Below are 20,566 nucleotides of genomic sequence, written 5' to 3'. Positions count from 1 at the left end.
CAGCAACCACAATAAACCAACCACAACTTCAGAGGTCTACGTGGACGGACCTCAGAAGTCACCTGAGCGAAAGAAGCAAGTTACAGAACCATCTGTGCAGCACGTAAACATAAACTGCGGTCCAGCACCAGGAAACGCAACAGATATATTTATTTAGGGGGGGAAATATATATAAACACAAATGCGTGGATAAGTGGAACACTATAAAGAGAAGTAAGAGACTAATGAACGTAAAACCCAAGAGAGTGCGGGGCTCTGACTGGGGCCACGGAGGGGTCTTTGATGGACCTGTTCCCCTCTTGTTTGTTTGTTTTTTAATAGGTTTCACGCCCAGCGAGGAGCCCTGTGCGGGGCATAGAACCCATGACCCTGAGATCAAGACCTGGGCTGAGATCACAAGCCGGATGCTTAACCCACTGAGCCGCCCAGGCGCCCCGGTGTTGTTAGTCTTCCCACTGTGCGCAATTGCCCCACCTGCTCTCCTGTGTCTGCCGTGCCTCACAAGGCGCCACAGCCTTTTCCCCTTCCCGGGGTCCCTTTGGTAAATCCGCTCTCCTCAGGACAGGTGGTGGGTGGGCCTCCCCTGTGCCCACACCACGAGGTTCAGGAGCACCCCTTGCTCACTGTGCATGCACGGATCCTGGTGCACAAGTGTTTGCCGAATGACTGAACGAGCACGTGAAGAAAGTGAGCAGTGAGTTGTGAACGTGGATGAAGGGAAGGGTCACCAAAGTGGACTCTGGATGTGGCTGCAAGGGGGAGCCAGAGCCCTAAAGGCCGATCACAGGAAGAATCATGACTTACAGGCCCCACCAGGGAAAGACGCGCACTACCTCTCCTATGGGAAATCCGCCCCCGAAACCCACCAGTGGCCGTCACTCTGAACTCTCGCTTTTCTCCAGCGGATGTGGGTTCAGAATAACCCCTTCTTCCGTCTCTATAAAATAGCATCCTCTCCTTTCTTTGTCAGATCTTCCTGTAGTTTTGCTGGAGTTTGTAAATGCCGAACTGCGATTCTGTCATTCCCAAATAAAGCAATTTTTGCTAGTAAAATAGACGGTCTTATTTTTCAGGTGAACAGAGTGAAGGGCCTTTACCGGTTAAGAAGTTTCAGCCATAAGACGCGGCGCCCCCCAACGGGGAGACTGAGGCAGGCATAGCCAAGATGTCAGTGGGCCTCAGCAAGGGTCCGCGACCTGGGAGGTCTGGATCCCTCTGGCTGCACCTCTCTGCAAAGGCATTCCTCTGCCAGGACCCAGGGCCAGGCCACATGTAGCACATCTGGAGCCCTCCTCCCCCCCCCCCCCCAGTCACCCCTATGTTCCCAGAGGCCCCTCCCATGGTGAGTTCCTGCCAGGAGCCCCCTTTCGTGCCCCCCAGCCCACCTCCCACTCAGGAAGGACGTCTCTGCACCAAGGAGGGAGGTTGCGGCCCCGGTTCTGTCTCAGAGAGAACTCACTCTCAGGCTTCGTCCTGGCTGCCCCCTGCCCCCTGCCTGCTTTCCTTCTCTTCCGGGACTAATCTGGGCCCTGGGCCATGAGCCCTCCGGCATCCAGGACTCCACTACCCTGGCCCCATCCTCTCCCTGCTGGTGGATCTCCGTCCAAGGACCAACCAGAGCATCAGGGAACCCTGCTTGGGCTCAGTGTGGTGAGGTGTGGGGGCTGGGAGGGGGGGCAGCACAGGGTGGGGTGTGGGGGCCGGGAGGCGGGGCAGCGCAGGGTGGGCGGGCCTGTAGGCAGCGCCCCGGCTGCCCTTTCTTGCGCTGGGCTCCCTGTGGGCCGCCTTTGTCTCTTTCTTTTCAACTTAATCTGCAGGCCTCTCCCTCCTCTGGGCTTTCCCTGTGGAAGAAAGGCCTAGAGGGAGGGGCGGGGGGTGCCCGCAGAGCCAGAGCCCTGCGCTGGCCACACCCGGAGACTCTGCTGGGGCCCAGCCAGACGCGGTTGCAAGCAGGCTGAACCATCTCCGGGATTCCCACCCTTTCTGCTGTCGGGGTCCAGAGCTGAAAGAAAAGCTCCTTTACTAGGCCAGTGACACCAGCCCCTCAGCCTGGGCAGCATCCCAGCCCAATTGTTCCTGCTGGTTCCAGCCAGCCCGGGTGCTGCCCAGACCCTGTCCCCATCAAAGGCCACCCTTTGGCCACCACCTCCCTGCCCCCAGTCACTGGCGCTCGGGGTGGTCTTGCCACATGGCTCCCTGCTGTTACATGGCTGGGATTCTTGGTGCCTGAATTCCTGTTTTGCCTAAGGCCCGGAGTGGGGGTGGCTCCTGGCCAGGGAAAGGGGTGATGCTTGGTTAGGCTGGCTCACAGGGTGCCTGGGGAGTTAAAGCACAGAGGCCAGACGTTTCGGGGGATTAAGGGGGCAGAGCTGAGGTCTAGGGCTGGCTGAGCGCTTCCCTATCCCAGTCAGCATCCAGGGACCTGTTGGCGGACAACCAGGACTGGGAGATCTTCTCCCTTATCTCCTTGCCTGGTGCACAGAGGACCCTCCTCCTGCTCCCCACCCCTGCCCTCCCCAGTCCAGGCTTCTGGGCACCCCACTCTCCAGGCAGAGGGGGTGTCAGGGATGGGCCAGCCCCTGAGCCAGGAGACTGGCACTGGTCCATATGAGCTTGGGCTCTGGTCTCTCAGTTCACTGTAAGCGTGACCACCCTGCCCCTTTCTCTAAGTGTGTCCTCACCTGTCACCTTGGCACTAGGGCTGTGTGTGGGATAGGTCTGGCTTCATGTTGCTTGGCTGCCCAGCTTTGAGCCCTCAGCACCTTGAGGGCAGGCCCAGACTGGGTCACTCCGATGTCCCCAGGGCCTGACTGTACATTTGCAGCTACCTGCCGTGTAGCCTACAGCTGGGTCAGCACCACTGGCTGGCTGGCCCTTGATTTCATGGAGAGTACGGCAGGACCCCAGCCGGGACCGGTGCAGCTCCTGTCGCTAGTGGTGGCTCCTTCCGTCAGGATCAGGCCGGAGAAAAGCTGGCCACTCCGGCAGCCTGGCCCTCTGAAGGAGGCTGCCTGAGAGCCAGCCCCACCCACCCTTCCAGGCCAGGCCTCCTGCCTAGACTCTCCTGGAGAGGGCTGGGGGTTCTCTTAGGTCCTGCCCAGGGGAGGTGGGGGGAATCCCCCAGTGCCCACAGGCCGACCCTGGTAGCCAGCACGAGGGGTCAGGGGGACGCGGCAGAGGGAACGAGTGTCGGAACTGGGCGGACAGGAAGCAGGAGGTGCTCGATAGCCGCGACCGGGGGCGCTGGGAGGGGCGGCGCGGGTGATTCAGCCGACACTTCTCCCACCTGCGCTCGCGGGGCGGGCGGGCGGCGGGCGGGGCGGCCAGTCAGTGGGCGGTCCTGGTCCGCCAGTGGGCGTGGCCAGCAGTGGCCTCTGTCCGCGCCCCGCCCTGGGCGCCTACCCCCGGGCCCCGGGTCCCCGGCCTCCAGCTCCCTGCCGCCCCTTCGACGACGCCTGGTGCGCCCGCGCGCCCGCCCATGGCTGGGAAGGTGCTGTCGCTGCTGCCGCCGTTGCTGCTGGCCGCGGCGGGCCTCGCCGGGCTCCTACTGCTGTGCGTCCCCACTCGAGACATCTGGGAGCTGCCCGCCCTCAAGGTGCACGCTCGGGCATCCGGCGCAGTCCGCGGAGTTGCGGGCCCCGGCTGGGAGGCTTGGACCCGAGCAGGGCCAGGCTGCGCTCCCGCGGCAGCCGAGGACCCCCACCCGGGCTGCGCTGCGCTCCCGGCCGGGCGGGGGGTGGAGTCCCGGGAACTCCCCGCTCGCGGTGCCCGTCGCGTAGCCTGTCAGGGACGCGGCCGAGAAGCTGTCTCTCCGCTCCCCAGATGCAGCCCCAGGACGCCCCAGGCTGCGGCTGGACCCGCCGCCCCCAGCCCTGTGCTGCGCCCCAGGGATGCATACCCTCAGGGTTCAGTCAGATGGGGTGCGGCGGGCGTCAGAGCCTAGGGACCCCTCCCCACCCACCCGGTGGCCCTGACAGTGCGGGGTCTGCCCTTGAGGGGCGCCCGGTGGGAGGACAGGCCCGGCTGGTCCTAGAGGCGTTGGGGTGGGCTAGGCCAGATCTGCTCCCGCCAGGCTCCTGCAGTCCTGCCGGCTCCCTTGACCCTTCATTGGACTGGTAGGAAGAGAGCTTTGCTGGGGGTATGTGGGTGCTCCAAGCCCCAGCAGCCCAGGATGGGAGGTCGCAGGAGTGGGCGCTCTGTAGCCAAGGGCCACAGCTTGGGGGGTGCTGAGGCTGGGGGGCGGTTAGCCTGCTGATGCTGCTGTTCCCGGGTTGGGGAAAAGGCCTGGAGAGGCCCCTTTCCCCTGCTCAAGAGGGCATGGGCTCCAGTGGGGCTCTCAGTGCTGGGAGCCTAGCCCTTGGAACTGCAAGGAAGGCCCACGTGGCCCCTCTCAGCTCTGCAGGACCCAGCTCAGAGGTGCTGGCCTTGAGGCTCAGGAAGGGGGTGTCTTCAGGCATGCTTCCACATCCTGAGGCTGGGCTGAGGTCAGAGAGGTAGGGACACAGACGTGGAGAAAGCGTGGGTGCTGGTGTTCCTGCAACTGGGTTTCTCTACTGCAACCTGGGGACCTCATGTCCCTAGGGCGTTTCCGAGGGTGGTCCCGGGACTTTTCTGACACTGACACAACCCTTCAGCTTGCCCTTGCCGGGAAAGTTCCTGCAGTCAGAGGAGAAAAGGCTCCTGGCTGTCTACCCCTGCCCCCATTCTCTCCCCTACCAAGCCGTGTCTCTGTGGCGGTCCCTGCCGCCTGAACCCCAGTACTTCACTCTGGAGGTTCCAACCTTGCCACAGGGTGGGGGTGGGGGAGACCCGGGGAGCCAAGGGGCGTGGCCTCAGGTCCCCACCCTCACCCCCATTCCCAGTACGGCATTGTCCTGGACGCCGGCTCCTCGCACACGTCCGTGTTCATCTACAAGTGGCCTGCAGACAAGGAGAATGACACAGGCATCGTGGGCCAGCACAGCTCCTGTAACGTACGCGGTAAGGCCCCCTGCGCCTGGACACCCACTCCACTCACTGTAGGACCTCAGGCGCCCTCTCTGGCCTTAGCCTCTGAAGTCAGGCGCCTCGGCTCGATGCCACTGGGGCCTGCTCCAGGAAGGAGCTGCAGGAACCTCCGAAAGAGGCTGGGACCCTGGGCCTGGGAGAGGCTACAGGCAGTTCATTCTAGAAAGTAAGCCTCAGGCAGTGCCTGGGAGGTTTGGGCTTTGCCTGGCCCAAGACTGGCACACCAGGCAGGCCCCTCGGGAGGCTAGGCCAGATTGACAATGCCTAGTGCTTTATCCTGGCACCTGGGCCCACACCCATGGGCGGGCAGCAGCCTCAGAGACTCTGGGTGGCCCAAAGGCAGGTAGGCCCTTTTGTCTCTGACGGCTTAAACCGGGAAGGTGTGTCCAAGCTGCCACCGGGCTTGGGAGCCCAAGGTCCCCAGCCCTCCTGGCCCATGGCTCTTCCAGGGGCTGGCTGTCAGGCTTGGGCCGATCTCCCTGTCCCCCTCCAGGAGGGGGCATCTCCAGCTACGCAGACGACCCTTCCAGGGCTGGCCAGAGTCTCGTTGAATGCCTGGACCAGGCGCTTCAGGAGGTGCCCAAGGAGAGCCATGTGCACACGCCCCTCTACCTGGGAGCCACAGCAGGCATGCGCCTGCTCAAGTGAGTGTGCCCTTGACCTTCCCGGTCTCCACAGAGCCTCAGCATAGGGTGGGCCCCACACGCCCTCAGCAGCGGCCCTGAGCAGGGACCCACGCGGCCGACCGGCCACACACGGCGCTCCCCAAGCAGCAGGATCTTGGCTCCCTGGGGAGGATGGCCCTCAGAGTCCTCCCTGTGTTACAGCCTGACCAGTCCCGAGGCCTCGGCCAACGTGCTCGCGGCTGTGACCCGGACGCTGACCCGGTATCCCTTCGATTTCCGTGGCGCCCACATCCTCTCGGGCCAGGACGAGGGGGTGTTTGGTTGGGTGACGGCCAACTACCTGCTGGAGAACTTCATCAAGGTGGGCCTGATGGTCAGCCCAGTGAGCCAGGGGGCGTGGCACCCACCCACCAGCTGACCCCCACCCTCCGCTCCCCACAGTATGGCTGGGTGGGCCGGTGGTTCCGGCCAAGGAAGGGGACGCTGGGGGCCATGGACCTGGGGGGCGCCTCCACACAGATCACCTTCGAGACGGCCAGCCCAGCCGAGGATCCAGCCAGTGAGGTCCGGCTGCGGCTCTATGGCCAGCACTACTGCGTCTACACCCACAGCTTCCTCTGCTATGGCCGTGACCAGGTCCTCCGGAGGCTGCTGGCTGGTGCACTCCAGGTGCCCCACCACCCCTGGCCCGCCTGCACCACTGTGCCCTCCTGGAGGGAGGGGGGTGAGAAGAGATGGGAGCTGAGGGTTCAGAGCAGAGCCTGGACCGAGGAGGGCTCCTCTGGCAACAGGAACCAAAGCTGGGTTGTAATCAGCTGGCAGGATAGATGCGGAGGGATCCTTCCTGGGCAAAGGCCAAGTGGTCTGGCGAGTGCCTGACTGGGGGAAAGGGGGGCCAGGGCCAGGTCTCCAAAGGCCTGGATTTTGTCCAGCAGTTAAGGGGAAGCCATAGATTGCTCCTGAGTGCAGAAAGTGATGTTGCCCAAGCGGGACTTACGAGAGAGTCAACAGGCAGGCCCTCTGGGGAGGCTTTCCAAAGGCTCTGGGCAAGGGGTAGTGGGCAGACTTTGGAGGAAGAGTGATGCCTGTCACAGCCCTACATTCCCCTAGACCCACGGCTTCCACCCTTGCTGGCCGAGGGGCTACTCTACCCAAGTGCTGCTTCAGGACGTGTATGAGTCTCCATGTACCGCGGCCCAGCGGCCCCAGACCTTCAACAGCAGCACCCGGGTCAGCCTGGCAGGGAGCAGCGACCCTGCCCTCTGCCGTGGCCTCATCTTAGGACTCTTCAATTTCTCCTCCTGCCACTTCTCCCGATGTTCCTTTAATGGCATCTTCCAGCCCCCAGTGGCTGGGAACTTCATGGTGAGTCCAGGGGGTGGGAGTGGGGGCGGGTGCCCTGTAGCATGCGGGGCCTGCTCATGGGGAGACCGTACCCCCCTTGCAGGCCTTCTCTGCTTTCTTCTACACCGTGGACTTCCTAAGGTCCGTGATGGGGCTTCCTGTGGCAACCCTGCAGCAGCTGGAGACAGCCGTAGTCGCCGTCTGCAACCAGACATGGAGTCAGGTGAGGCCTACTCCCGCCTTCTCCAGGGTTGCACAGGAGGCCCCGGTCAGCTGGCATCATGCCTCCCCGAGGCCTGACCCTAGAACCGAGATCTGGAGGACAGAGCGCATAGCAAAGGCCCCGTGGCAGCAGGGCGCACAGAGGGAAATGGGGTGGGGACTGGTTGCAGCAGGAAGGACCGGCGGAGTTTAGGGGTGGGGGAGCCAGACTTTGAAGACAACACCCAGGCTTCTGGGGTCTGCCACCGGTTAGACGCTGGTACCAAGTAAAGGAAGACGGAAGTGCTTGCTCAGGTGGAGTGTCAGGTGTCTGCCAGACCCCGGGAGAAACACAGTGTCTGTGGGCTCTGGTGGTGACCGAGGCCCCGTCCTGTCTTCTCTGGGTCTAGTCGCAGGCAGACTTAGGGGGGGCGGGGAAGCGGGGGACAAAAGGCCAGCCCAAGGTCCATGCGGAGGGCCTGGAGCTTCTCCTGTTGCCCTGACCACGGGCTAAGGTCGCTGCCAGCCTGCTGCGCCCTGGGTGGTCATCCCTGCTGTGCCCCCGGGGGCCCACCTCCAAGGCAGGGGTGTCCACTGCCATCCATCCACAAGTCACACTGTCCTTCCTGGAGGGCACAGTCCTGCCCTGGGTGGGGGGGGGGGGGGGGGAGGAGGTGGCCCCTCTGGCCCTTCACTGCCCGTGGGTGTGTGTTGGGGGGAGGGGTGCGGCACGCCGCCGGCCAGCGCTCCTCGTGGGCCGGGACCTCCAGGTGGCGGCCGGCCCGACAGTCTCCCCCGCGCGTCCCAGCTGCAGGCTAAGGCTCCAGGGCAGCGGGCCCGCCTGCCCGACTACTGCGCGGGGGCCATGTTCGTGCAGCAGCTGCTGAGCCGCGGCTACGGCTTCGACGAGCGCGCCTTCGGAGGGGTGACCTTCCAGAGCAAGGTAGGAGCTGGCGGGGGTGGGGGTGGGGGAACCCCCGGGCCGCGCGGAGGCTGAGGCCGTGCCCCTCGCCCGCAGGCCGGGGACACCGCGGTCGGCTGGGCGCTCGGCTACATGCTCAACCTGACCAACCTGATCCCCGCCGAGCCGCCGGAGCTGCGCAAGGGCACAGACTTCACGTCCTGGGTCGCGCTTCTCCTGCTTTTCGCCGCCATGCTTCTGGCCGCCGTGGTCCTGCTGCTGCGCCAGGCGCGCTCGGCCGGGGCGTCGAGCGCCATCTAGCGGCGGGCCGGGTCCCGGTTCCCCGTCCCACCCGTGACGCCTCCGCCCACAACGCTGCTCCGGTCGAGACTGGGGGCCGGGCCCACGGGGGACCGGGGTGGGCGAAGGGAGCCACCTCCGGCCCCTGCCTGCCTGCTGCAGCCTTCTCCAGCCTCCAAGGTCTCCTGCTCCTCCCCGCGCCCCCACGCCCCCCCCCCCCCACTTCCTGGGGGTGGGGGATTCAGACACCCCCCCCCCCCCAGCCCTGGGCTGGTGACTTCAGGACTGGGTGTCTAGGGACCCCCACCCCGCCCTCGGGAGTCTGGGTCTGCATCCGGGCGGTCAGAGCCCACAGGCCGGGAACGCAGTGCTTCCTTGTGACAATTTTGTAATAAAAGCTTCTTCCTAGAGCCGAGGAATGTTCCTAGGGTGGGGCCTCCTTGCTGCTGCCTGCCCTCCCTCCCTCCCTCCCCACAGCTATGTTGGCCAGGAAGGCCCGCTGCTGGTCCCCAGGGTGGCCCCGGGCTCCTTCTCCTTCCTTCTTCTCTGGGCCCGGACTGGAGCGGCGAGGGAACCCTGGTTCCCTGGTCCCCTGCTCCCAGTGTGTGGCCTGGAGTAGCTGCGGGGTGGCCGAGCCAACACAGACCCCGTGTCCCCTGAGTCTTCTCCGGCCAGCAGTGCCCCTGCGGTACCTCCAGATCTGCATCAGTGACCCAAGCAAGATTGGAGCTGGGCCCTGGCCTGGAATTGGGCTGGGGGTAGGGGTGAGGGCGGGGAGCGTGGAGGTGGTGGAAATAGTGGGCAAGGCAGCTGTCTGGCTGCAGTCAGTGCTGGAAGAGTGAGGGGGGCGGTGGACAGACCCTCGGCAGGAAGCGGTGCTGGGGGCTGTTGTGATCAGGACCAGGAGGGCCGCGGGGCCCATTGCTCAGAGAGACGAATCCCGTGAAGAGGCTGGGCTGTAAGGCCCAGGGGCCACCACACTGGGACGCGGCTCCCTTCCTGCCTGGGTGTGGTCTTCCGCACCCCCAAGAAGCACCAGGTGCCCCCACCTGCCTCTCCTGCAACCTCCTCCCCCAAGCACTGTTGCACTGTTTGTTAATTTAATTTTTTAATTTTTCCCCAGCATGGGAAGGCATGGTCTTGCCTGTGTCTCCCTGCCCCCGACCTTTCTAGAAAGTGAGTGCAGACACCATTTCTGTCTGGTCATTGCCCTGAGGGCAGCGCTTGCTCTGGGGTTTTGAGCCATTTCACGAGCCCGAGGGCAGCCAGCCCTACCTTTGGGATTGTGACACAAAGGGCTGAGAAGACGCATCGGGTGTGGAGGCTCACCCCTGTTCTCTCGGCAAGGTGAGCCGGAGGGAGGTTTCCAGGTGGCAGGGGTGGCTGTGCTCTCTGGAGGCAACCGGTGCGCTGTAAGGGTGTGCATCCATAGGTGCGTGCTGCCGTGAGGCCTCGGGGAGCTAAGGGCTGTCACCTAGGGACCGTGGACAGCTCCCAGCCGCTCCAGGTCGCTCTTGCCCCCTGGCGGCCTCACTGAGAGCAGCCGCCCCATTCCCCCGAGCGGTCACCAGCACCCGCCTGGTTCTGCGAGTGTCCGCTGCACACCGAGGGCCGTGTGTCCCTGAGGGCCCAGGTGCGGACGCACCTGTCCACCCGTGTGCGCCTGGTGTCCCTGTGTTCCTGGGGCTCGCGCCTCCAGGCCCAAGGCAGGTGCCCCGCTCCAGCGGGGCGGAGGTTGGGTGGGAATTGACGACAGAGAGGGGACCCGAGGGAAGTGTGTCCCGCGGAAGCCCACCCCAGGCCTAGCCGGGTTTGTGGAGGACAGAGAAGGCCCCCGGCTGCAGAGGCCACAGAAGTCGGGGCGCCCCGAGGCCCCGAGCGAGGAGGTGGAATCGGAACTAGAGGAAGGGGGAGGGGGCGCAACCTGGAGGCGCCGGCCCGCCCCCGCAGGTGGAGCGCGCAGGCGCACTCCCCGAGCGCCTCCCGCCGCCGCGCCTGGATCCCGGATCCTTTGCCGCAGCGTCAGCGCCGCCGCCGCCGCCTCTTTTCCGCCTCCTTTCCTCCTCCGTCTCCGCCTCCGCTCCCTCCTCCTGCTCCGGCTCCTCCGCCTCCCGGACGCGGCGCCCGCAGCCCGCGCCGAGCCCCGGGCCGCGCGGTGCCATGCTGCCCCGGCGGCGGCGCTGAAGGATGGCGACGCCGGTCCCTCCGCCCTCCCCGCGACACCTGCGGCTGCTGCGGCTGCTGCTCTCCGGCCTCGTCCTCGGCGCGGCCCTGCGCGGTGCCTCCGCCGGCCGCCCGGGTGAGCCAGCGCGTCCAGCGCAGGCCGCGGGGGCACCCGGGGGCCGGGGAGCGCTCGGCTGCGCGGCGCCGCCGCCCTCGCCCGGCCGCAGGCCCCGCCTCGCCCGGGATGGGTAAACAGGCTGGGCCCGGAGGGCGCGGCGCCCTAGGGGCCGCCGAAGGGCTCCCCCGGATGGCGCTTCTCCTGGGTTCCTGGCGGCGAACCCGAAGTTCACGCGCGTCTGGCCTTTGTCTCTGGATCCGTGGGCTTGTTCTGTGTGTGTGTGTGTGTGTGTGTGTGTGTGTCTGTGTCCGAGGAGGGTTCTCTCCGGGTGGGCCCGCCGCTGGGAGTCTGTCCTGTGCGCGTCTGTGTGTGTGCGCTTCTCGGCCTCCGCGTGTCCGGGCCTGGCTCCGGGTGCCTGCCGGCCTTGCTGCTGGTGTCCGTCCTGGGGACTGCCTGTCCCCCTGCGTCGGGTGGCCGGTGGGGACGAACCTTACCTTGCTGCGGTGAGGGAGTCTGAGTTGTCCCAGGCTTAGGGGCTTGTTCTGGCCTCAGTGGGGCAGGAAGGCTACCAGTCTGGAGCTTCCTCCCTCACCTCCTGCCCTGGAGTGCCCCCTTATGCGCTAGAGGCTGAAGGGCACCCCCCAAGGTATGCTCCGCAGAGCCTGAGGAGCCCAGCGTCCTGGGAGATGGGCAGTGAGGCTCCAGGTCCGAAGGTCTGCGGGAACCCAGGATCCAAAATGCACCCCCCACTCCAGGGCTGAACTGGGAGACTGTGCTCACACATTCATTCACTTCTCCTGGCAGCAGCACAGGAGAGGTGCTATTCTTAGCCCATTTTACAGGTGAGAAAACAGGTACAAAGAAGTTAAGTGACTGGTAGGTGGTACAGCTGGGGTGCCAACCTGGGCCATGTGGTTCTTTGGGAGGCCTCCAGAGGCCTCTTGGGCATAGCACCCCTGGACAGGGGGCTGGGGCATGGCTGGCCAGGGATCGTGAAGGCTGCCTGCTGAGAAGCTGACCCTGGAGCATGAAGGGTGGGGCCTCCGGAGGAAACGCAGCCTCTGTGCTGAGCCCCTGGGGTGGGCAGTTGCTGTCCCGGCTGCTGATCAGCCTTATGCTCTCACAGATGTGGGTTGTGGTGCCAGCCAGTCTCCAGCTGCCGCTGTTCCTGGGACCTCATCCTGCGCCCGAGGCGGGACTGGGGACTGTCCCTGGGGCCTCGTCCTGCACCCGAGGCGGGGAGGACTTTTCCAGGATTAGCAAGGCAGCAGCCATGTCTTTCTAGGCTGGAGGACTGGGAGTGGAGGGAGGTCTCTGCAACCCAGACCCTGGCACCAGCTGTGCGCCTTGGGCCTCTACCCCTGGCCTAGTGCACTCTGGGTTCTCAGCACCAGGAGCAGGGACTGTCTGGCTTCCTGGGCACCCAGCTGGTGGGTGGGGTCCAGACTGATGGGCTGACACAGGCTTAACGTTTAACTAGCCCACGCCCCAGGCCGGCTTTCTGATACCGGTGCCTGCTGACCGGAGGTAGTGCAGGATGGGGTCCCCGGGATGGGAGTCTGCCTGCTTGCCGCAAGGACTGCTGGGACTTCCTGCCTACAGACAGGAGGCTGGGAGTATCAGGTTACCAAGGAAACCAAGTCAGGCCAGCCAAGGTCTGGAGAAGGACAGGGCCGGGGAGTCCCTGATCCCTCACATACCTTGGGCTCTAATGGTCCTCCTGCAGTATATGTGTATGTGTGTGGGGGGGGGGGGGCTAGGTAGAGAGGAGTAGTCCTAGTCCTCCAGAGATGCCCCATCCCAGCCTCCCCAACCAGAATTGATGGGCCCGCTGGGTATCTTCCGGGGTCCTCTGGCTCTGCTGCTCATACCTGGGGCCAGCGTCCCAGGCCTTGGGAGATTCCCTCGTTTCGAGGCAACTCTCCTGCATCTGAGAAGGGAAATGGTCATGGAGGCCTACTAGCTGCGTATACAGGACACCACGGTTCGGACCCAAAGTCCCAGGGACTCCTCGGTCCCTGGCAGCGTGGCTGCAAGAGTGACCCTGGCCTGGCTTCCGTATTTCAAGCAAGTCAGATTTGCTGACCCTATTCTAGAGCTCCCCAACCCAGCAGCTTCTCTGTGCTCTGGTGACAGGCCAGAGGTCAGACGCTGGAGGAAGGGCTGTCTTCCCTTGTTCTGGGCTATCTTCCGGCTCTGCTCTGGGGCTGGGGGACGGCATGCTGGGACTTGCAGGGCAGTCCCGACGTGGTGGGAGAGGCGGGCGGCCAGCATCCTACGCTGTGCCTGTCAGAGACGGACCTGGGCCCCACCTTCCGGGGCTCCCAGTCTGGATGGAAGGTCCAGGGCTTGTTCAGGGCACGTTGCAACTGCAGGCAGGACCCAGAGGGCTGCACGGCCCTGGCCAGGAGCGCTGTTGCTCTGCAGCCAGTGAGGGAGGGCTTCCTTACAGGGCTGGCTCAGGCCTCCCAAGTGGACTCTGGGGAGTGGGTGGGGCAGGGAAGTTCCAGTAAAATGTTGGGACTGTTTGTCTTCCTGGTCCTGATTTCTGGCTGTTGGGAGGAAGGGCCTGCCCAGAACAATGGCCGGAGCCAGGCCAACGGGTCAGCTCAGTGGGGGAGGAGTGGCCAGGGCAGTACTGTCTCTGTGCAGGGGCTGAGCCAAGCAGGGCGGTGACCTGGCTCTGCTTTCTTCCTAGATGCCGCTGTCTGTCCTGGGAGCCTGGACTGCGCCCTGAAGAGGCGGGCACGGTGCCCCCCAGGCGCGCACGTCTGTGGGCCCTGCCTTCAGCCCTTCCAGGAAGACCAGGAAGGGCTCTGTGTACCCAGGATGCGCCGGCCTGTGGGTATGGGAGAGAAGGATGTCCTCCCCACCTCCCCTGTCCTGACACATTCGCCACTCAACCTCGGCTCTTAGGTCCCTCGAGCTTTGTCAGGTTCCGGAGACTCTTCCGTCTCCGAGTAGCCTGGTGATCTTTCCAGATAGCACCAGCCCAGAGCCTGGCAGTGTGCCGAGGCCTGGGGCAGTTAGCCCCTACCGGGACAAAGGGTGTGTGGTGTGAAATGCTGGGGTGACTTCAGGAGAGAAGGGGGTTAGAGCTCCCCAAGTCCTACCCCCTGGGCTGCCCCGGCTCCTCGCCCAGGGTGACCTCTTTCTCCGTGGCTCACTCACCCTGTGCAATCCATGTGGCTTACCGACCGATCTGAGCCCAGGATGTCTGGACAGCCAGCCAGATGCTGAGTGACTTCAGGTGTGGAGGGGATTACAGAGGGATGCCGGGGGAGCTGAAGTCTGGTGGGGCAGGAGGACCTTCCTGCCTGTAGGGGAGGCAGGGGAATGAGATGTACAGGCTTGCTTCTAGAAGGTGGCAGGCGTCCTGCTCTTTCGATGCTGTGCAGAGTGTCGGCCTGGAGCCTCTGTCTGAGCTGTGGAGCCCACGGCAGGGACGGGGAGGAGGAGCCGAGACACCAGCCCTACTCAGAACTCAGAGAGCTGCCCTCAGTTCCTACTGATGATGATGACCTGGTGGGGGGGGTGGGGACAGAATGGGGCCTCTCCGCTCTTCTTGAGGAGCCACTGCCTGTCTTGGTAGAGAAGGGGTGGAGTGATGCATGGGTAACAGGTAGGGCGAGGAGCACCCTGCCCTTCTCCTCCTAGCCTCTGCACATTCCCCTAACTCCTCCGCTCCCATGCCCCCACCCCCACTTTCCTGGGAAAGCTGCCGCTCCTGTGGACTGCCTTCGGCTGTCACCATGGCAACTCAGGATGGCCGGGGCTGGCAAGCTGGTACCTGGTCCTCTGGCCACCACCGGCCCCTGGGAGGAGCCTGGAGGGAGAAGGAGGCCTAGGCCTGGAGTCTGCTTCCTGGACCGGCCTCACCTTCTCTGGAGGGCCGCCTGCAGCTGGCGTTGCCAGGGATGGGCTAGGAGCCTCTCCATCTGATGGCCCCTCCCCCCACCCCCCCAGGGGAGAACCTGCCCAGGCCGAGACTGGAAGACGAGATTGACTTCCTGGCCCAGGAGCTGGCCCGGCAGGAGCCCCGGCACTCCAGGCTCACGGCCCAGCCCCAGCTTGAAGGCGCACAGCAGCACCTGGAGCCTGGTGAGCCCCAGCCGGTCCCCCTGCGTCTCCCCACCACTTTTGACCCCCCAGGCTGGTCCTGTGCTCTAACCATACCCTGCCTTCTCTCTGCAGCAGCCACCCTGGGGCTCTCAGAGAGTCGCCAGGGCCCCAACCTGGGCCTCCCCTCCACTCGGGGAGCCCCGGCACCCACGGTCCACACATCCTTGGGCTCCCCTGTGTCGTCTGGGCCGGTGCACATGTCTCCCTTGGAGCCCCGGGGCGGGCGCGGTGACGGCCTCGCCCTCGGTAGGTCTGCGGGTCTGTAGGTCTCGGTGGGCCGGACGCAGGGTCCCGCCCTGAAGGCCGTCCTCACCGCGCCCCCTCCCCGCAGTGCTCGTCGTGGCGTGCTCGGTAGCCGGCGCGGCCGCTCTCGCCGTGGCCGCTCTCTGCTGGTGCAGGTGAGCGCGGGGCGGGCCGGGCGGACTGGGGACCGCGGGCGGCGACCCCGCGGGTCTCAGGCTCCACTCCCCGCAGGCTGCAGCGAGACCTCCGCCTGACTCAGAAGGCCGACTACGCGGCCCCGCAGGCGCCGGGCTCCCCCGCGACGCCCGGGATCTCGGTGCGTGGCCCCGCCCCGCCGCCCCACCGCCCCGGCCCGGCCCCTCCCCGCCGCGGCCTGACCTCCCTGCCCTCCCCCTGCACAGCCGGGCGACCAGAGGCTAGCGCACAGCGCCGAGATGTACCACTACCAGCACCAGAGGCAGCAGATGCGGTGCCTGGAGCGGTGAGAGGCCCCACCCGGTCCGCCCGTCCCCATACCGGCCAACCTACCCGGCCAGGCCCTGCCGGCTGCGGCTCGCCCACCCTCCTCCCCCCGCCCCCCCCCCCCCCCCAGCCTCCCAGCCCGCCGCCCCTGCCCTTGGGCTCTGGGGCCAGACGCTCCGAGCCCCCCTTGCAGCCCGGGCCACTAGGCGCTGGAGGGTGTGGGAGGACCGAGCCGTCCCGCCCCCCACCCAGGCATAAAGAGCCGCCCAAGGAACTGGAGTCGTTGTCGTCCGACGAGGAGAACGAAGACGGCGACTTCACGGTGTACGAATGCCCCGGCCTGGCCCCCGTAAGTGCTGGGGCCGGGAGTGTGTGTGGGGGGGTACTTACTGCCTCCTGGGCCGCTCCCCCGTGCACCCCGAGCCTGACACTGGCCTTCACAGACCGGAGAAATGGAGGTCCGGAACCCGCTGTTCGATCAATCGTCGCTGGCCGTGCCCCTGCCGCAGTGACCCGAAGGCTGCCGCCCACCGGCTCCCGGACCGCACGGCCCACGGGTGGGGAGGGGCAGGGCTTGGAGTTTCCCCCTACAGAGACCCTGTTGAAGGTGGGCGTGCTTGTGGCTGGGCCAGGGCACGAGGGCGGGAACCCCGCATTGAGCAGACTCAGCCCCGTCCTGCCAGGGGCCACGTTCCCCTTGCACCTGCCCTCTGGAGTGGGAACCGCCAGTGAGGGGATGGGGCGAACCCCCTAAAGACCAGGCACGGATGAGGCATCCTGGAGACAAAACCATTAAAATACATTTCAAACACACCATCTTGGCGTGTGCTGCAGACCGGCCTCCGTCCCACCATCTGGGGCTGCGGAGGATGGGGGTGCAGTGGGGACCTGGGGCTCCTCCCACGCTCTGAGGGTGGGGGAGGGGCATCTCTGCCCCCTGCTGGGGAAGAGAGGCTTTATTTTTCCACCAACACGGAGGACCACCCGTATCCAGTTTCCCCTGTGGGCCTCACCCCTACTGAAACTTCTCTCTCAAGTTGGGGAGGGAGGGGTGAAATGTGGGGCCAGGCGGGTCTGGAGTTGGTACCACCCCCTAAAAGAGCCCATTCCGTGCGTGCTAAAAAGGGCAGGGGAGCGGGGGAAGTGGGCGCCCACGCACACCTGGCAGTCGGCACCCAAATGCCACTCTGCAGTTGCCCACCTGGGCCAGAAGGCGGGGAAGAAGCAGGCGCTGAGTGTGGGTTTGTTACAGGGACCACAGAGACACCTGGGCCCCTGCAGCACGTGGGCACGGCAGGCAGAGGGACCTGAGGGCTGCGGGCCGCACGCAGACCAGGGTGGAGCAGGTGAGGGGGGGAGAGGTGGCCGGGGCCCTGAGTGTCAGGAACTGGGTCTTGGCCCACACCAGCCACCCACCCGGGAGCAAGGATGCCGGGGGAGGGGAAGAGTGACCTTCAGGTGGAGGTTCAGAGCGGGGGTGAGGGGGACCGCGCTGTGTCATCAGAGGTGTGGAGGGGTTTCAGGGAACAGGAGGGCCTACTGCAGACGCGGACGGGGTGCAGGGATTGGGCCCGTCTGCCCCACTGAGGCGGGGGGGCGGGGGGAGAGGGTTGGGTTCAAGAGAGAAATCTGAATTTCTTTTTTAATGTTTACTGGTGTATTTTTTTTTCAACGTTTTTTATTTATTTTTGGGACAGAGAGAGACAGAGCATGAACGGGGGAGGGGCAGAGAGAGAGGGAGACACAGAATCGGAAACAGGCTCCGGGCTCCGAGCCATCAGCCCAGAGCCTGACGCGGGGCTCGAACTCACGGACCGCGAGATCGTGACCTGGCTGAAGTCGGACGCTTAACCGACTGCGCCACCCAGGCGCCCCTACTGGTGTATTTTGAGAGAGAGAGAGAGAGAGAGCAGAGGCAGGGCAGAGAGGGAGAGAGAGAATCCCCAGCAGGCTCCGTGCTGTCAGCTCAAAGCCAAACGTGGGGCCCAACTCACGAACCGTGAGGTCCTGACCTGAGTCAAAGTCAAGTTGAGCCACCCAGGCACCCTGAGAATTCTGAACTTCAGGGGCGACCCTGAGAGAGGAAGACAGCCGGGTTCCTGAGGAGAGACCGGTGGGCTGGGCTGGGGGAAATGAGTTTGCCCCTGCTTGGAACACACAGCCTGTCCTAAAAACGTCTGTCTCTGGGGCTAGTGCCCACAAGGCTGGGAAGTCCTTTCTCCCCACCCTGGCTCCTGAGCCGTGGCCTTGGGCTGGCCCGCAGCTGGGAGCCTCAGTTTTCCTTCTGTGCACTGGTGTGGGAGATGGAAGGAGGCAGGTGCAGGGAGCTGGGAACCTGTGTGGGTGAGGGCAGGGTGACGATCGCATGTCCACTGTTGCTTACTCTGTGCCTTCAGGGGAGATAGCCACGGAGGGAAAGGTGTGGAGGGTCCCAGCCTCTCTCAGGAAGGCCCAGGCGGTCTGCATTGCTGGCTGGCTCCTACATACTGAGGGCCAGGAGGTTCCCCTTGAGCTCTGGGGTCAGGCCCGGTGTCAGGACCCTTGCCTTTCCCGCTTCCTGTGGCCTGACCTGGGCAGGAGTGGCCACCAGGGCTTTCCTAGCTTCTGTCCCCAGCGTCCTTGCTGCCTGCTCCCCAGGGCCTCAGACAGGAGGGTCCCCCTTCCTGGGTAGCTGCAATGAGACAGGAACCGGTATGTCTGGGCCAGGGAAGCAAGGGCAGGGGCTGGGGTCCTCCAGGCAGTTGGGTCTCCCTTGGCATAGGCCCGAAGCAGCTCAGCAGCCCGCTCCCTACCTGGTTCAGGCCTTCCATTGGCCTCAGGCAGGGCCAGTCCCTGCTTTTGCCTAGACTCCAGCCACCCTTTTTCCCCACAGGCCCAGGATACAGTGGGCTGCCCTGGGGTGGGGGCTCAGGGCCCAGGAAAGCTCTGTCTCCACAGGGACTTTGGAGGCCCCAATCCTGGGCGAGGGGCCCATTGCCTCCCTCCGTACCACCTGTAGCCTCGTACCCCCGCCACTGTTCCTGTTGCCGTCCCAGGGCCCCTGACCACAAACGACCTTCTTGGCACAAGAGGCTGATCCCATCTCTGCCCTCTGGCCCGACCCTGTGCAGAGCCCTCCTGCTTTAGCTCTTTACCAGCCTTCCCCAGCTTGACATTCTCCTTGAGCATAGGCGACGAAAGGTGACATTCTCACAGCCCAGCAGAGACTCCAAGGTGACACCCATCTGTTGGGAGATACCCCCGCCCCCGCCAGACCCTCACCCTGCAAGAATGTAAGACCACATTTGGCACAGAACGTGGGGTGGTCCCTTAGCCAAGACCCTGTGAAGTGGGCACTTTCTACGTGCAGACTCCAGGAGGTGACGCCTTCCTCCTGCAGTTCAGACACACTTCCCTGTCCCCCTGGGTGGCTGGCTGGGCCGGTTCCGGATCCCAGTCCCCCAGCTGCACCCCCACCCCGGGTTTCGTGCGGAACAGAAAGGGACGAGGCAAACTCGGTGCATGGGCATCTGGCGCTGGTCTTGGATGAGGAAGTGAACGTGCTCCCGGCCTGGGCGGGAAGGGAAGGGGTAGGAGAGGAGGCGCTGTGCTGCTGGCCTGGACCTGTGTGCCCTGTGGCTGGCCCACGTGGCCTCTGCAGCTCGAGACCAGAGTTGTCTCCCGCGGCAACTGGCTCCCGGCCCAGCCCTCGTGCTGCACCCCCAGCCTGGGGGCTCCTTGGCTACCTGCCAGTCTCTGCACCCACCTTCCAAAGGCTTCCCTGAACCCCCGGCATCATCTTGCCTTTGACAATGAAGTGTGTGCTGCCCTTGCTCCCTCCCCTGCGGGAGCAGGTGGCTTTGGAGCACGGCCACCAGGGGGCCTTCTGGGCACAGGCATGGACTCTGCCCTGCTCAGGATAACCCTTGGCTGGCAGGCAGCTAAGCTGTGGCCCCCCTTCCCTGAGGCAGCCCCCCAGGCCGGAGCTAACGCTGGTCCAGCCCTCCGCCGCCCTAGGTGCTGCTGCCTGGCCGCTGTCTGCAAGGGGGAGGTGGCCAGTGGCCCGCCCTCCGTCTGGGGCAGGGCCCCCCACCCCCATCTGTGGTTCCTTCAGTGGGTGCCCACGAGGAGGCCGGCCCCGAAGCAGCCCCGAGGGCTCAGCTGGGGGAGCCACAGTCCGCTCCTGCCCCCAAGATGCTCACGGGCTGCAGAGACGGAGTTGGGTGCCCGCCTGCGTCCCAGAGAGTCACAGGGCCTGGGGTGAGGCGGCAGGATGAGGCCCCCGCTTTCCCTTTGACTCACGTTTTCTCGCCTTCTTGACTTTCCCCTGAGAGCGTCTCATTCTGACCTGTTTCTAGGCCAAACCTCAGGGCCCCATTTCCCAGCCAGCAGGTTTTCATGACAGGGGGCCGCCAACCCGAGCTGGCAGGTGTGTGACTGGGGAGCAGTGGACCTGCGGCGGAGGGCAGGGAGGGTCCTTTCAATCCACCCAGAAAGGCAGCGGGCTGTGGGTGTGGGTGAGGCCTGTGGTGAGCGCCTTGGCCAGCCTGGCCGCGCAAACAGGAAGGGCACGGGTGCCAGCAGCCAGAAGCCAGGTCCTAGCTGGCTGCAGTGGGATCGGCCCCTGCCCACCTGTCCCCCTGCCCACCTGCTGGGTGCCTGCCGTGAGGAGAGGTGGGCTGAGGCCGGGGTGTGGCTGCTCTGTGGTGCCCCTGTCAGTGAAGAGACGCCAGGGTGGGGCCAAAGGCTCAGCGCCACCCGGGGCATCCCCCTAAACGTCGGCGGGGGGGGGGGGGGCTCCGGGCAGGCCCTGGTGACCACCGGCAGGGAGTCAGGCCTGGCTGCGGCACCCACACCACAGGCTGCCAGATGGTTGCCGCCAGACCCCATAGCCTCCCTCCCCTCCTTCCACGTTGCGCAAAGCCCCACTGCAGCTCGGAGGTTATGCAGCGGCAGGGGAGCCCCACAGATGCCACACTGCCCCCTCTCCTGCACCGGTGTCTGTCTCCTCCGTGGATCTCACGCCAGCTCCCGGCTCCACCCTGACAGCAGTCTGGTCCTCACTGGGGGGCGGGGGCTGGGAGAGGCCAGCAGCTTCAG

At 65.2% G+C, this 20,566-nt stretch overlaps 2 protein-coding genes across 4 annotated transcripts; both read left to right on the top strand.

The window, feature by feature from the left end:
• Nucleotides 1-3,065: 3,065 nt before the first annotated feature.
• Nucleotides 3,066-10,219, top strand: ENTPD2 (ectonucleoside triphosphate diphosphohydrolase 2). 3 transcript variants are annotated; one of them, XR_014136008.1, is made up of 10 exons: nt 3,066-3,595; nt 4,863-4,980; nt 5,501-5,651; nt 5,835-5,994; nt 6,075-6,302; nt 6,744-6,998; nt 7,081-7,200; nt 7,987-8,121; nt 8,197-8,559; nt 9,503-10,219. XR_014136008.1 is itself a non-coding variant. In XM_081791036.1 (9 exons), exons 1-9 carry the CDS (start codon nt 3,479-3,481, stop codon nt 8,398-8,400), a joined length of 1,488 nt encoding a protein of 495 aa, XP_081647162.1. In that variant the 5' UTR covers nt 3,066-3,478; the 3' UTR covers nt 8,401-8,789. The 3 variants fall into 3 exon arrangements, 2 of the variants coding, with proteins under 2 accessions (XP_081647162.1, XP_081647163.1); XM_081791036.1 differs by lacking the exon at nt 9,503-10,219 and having other exon boundaries at nt 8,197-8,789; XM_081791037.1 differs by lacking the exons at nt 6,075-6,302; nt 9,503-10,219 and having other exon boundaries at nt 8,197-8,789.
• Nucleotides 10,220-10,408: 189 nt separating this feature from the next.
• Nucleotides 10,409-16,297, top strand: NPDC1 (neural proliferation, differentiation and control 1). Its single transcript, XM_081791040.1, has 9 exons — nt 10,409-10,678; nt 13,359-13,505; nt 14,627-14,761; nt 14,855-15,028; nt 15,114-15,180; nt 15,257-15,341; nt 15,427-15,506; nt 15,740-15,836; nt 15,931-16,297. The coding sequence occupies exons 1-9, from the start codon at nt 10,567-10,569 to the stop codon at nt 15,997-15,999; spliced, it is 966 nt and encodes a 321-aa protein (XP_081647166.1). The 5' UTR covers nt 10,409-10,566; the 3' UTR covers nt 16,000-16,297.
• The last annotated feature ends 4,269 nt before the right edge of the window (nt 16,298-20,566 follow it).

This window comes from Panthera onca, chromosome D4 (genome assembly GCF_046562875.1).
Source record: "Panthera onca isolate mPanOnc1 chromosome D4, mPanOnc1 haplotype 2, whole genome shotgun sequence".
In the NCBI taxonomy this organism is placed as follows: Eukaryota; Metazoa; Chordata; class Mammalia; order Carnivora; family Felidae; genus Panthera; species Panthera onca.
The sequence above is the reverse complement of the archived record's forward strand: the minus strand, read 5'-3'. Positions and strand labels throughout refer to the sequence as shown.

What these genes read in the sequence shown, in the direction of transcription:
- ENTPD2 (XM_081791036.1), top strand. Translation starts at nt 3,479, where the DNA reads ATGGCTGGGAAGGTGCTGTCGCTGCTGCCGCCGTTGCTGCTGGCCGCG. An exon ending in GCAGGCATGCGCCTGCTCAA is followed by an intron (nt 5,652 to 5,834) that starts GTGAGTGTGCCC and finishes CCTGTGTTACAG; the next exon opens with CCTGACCAGTCCCGAGGCCT. An exon ending in GGGTGACCTTCCAGAGCAAG is followed by an intron (nt 8,122 to 8,196) that starts GTAGGAGCTGGC and finishes CCTCGCCCGCAG; the next exon opens with GCCGGGGACACCGCGGTCGG.
- NPDC1 (XM_081791040.1), top strand. Translation starts at nt 10,567, where the DNA reads ATGGCGACGCCGGTCCCTCCGCCCTCCCCGCGACACCTGCGGCTGCTG. An exon ending in CCGCGACGCCCGGGATCTCG is followed by an intron (nt 15,342 to 15,426) that starts GTGCGTGGCCCC and finishes CCCCCTGCACAG; the next exon opens with CCGGGCGACCAGAGGCTAGC. An exon ending in AATGCCCCGGCCTGGCCCCC is followed by an intron (nt 15,837 to 15,930) that starts GTAAGTGCTGGG and finishes TGGCCTTCACAG; the next exon opens with ACCGGAGAAATGGAGGTCCG.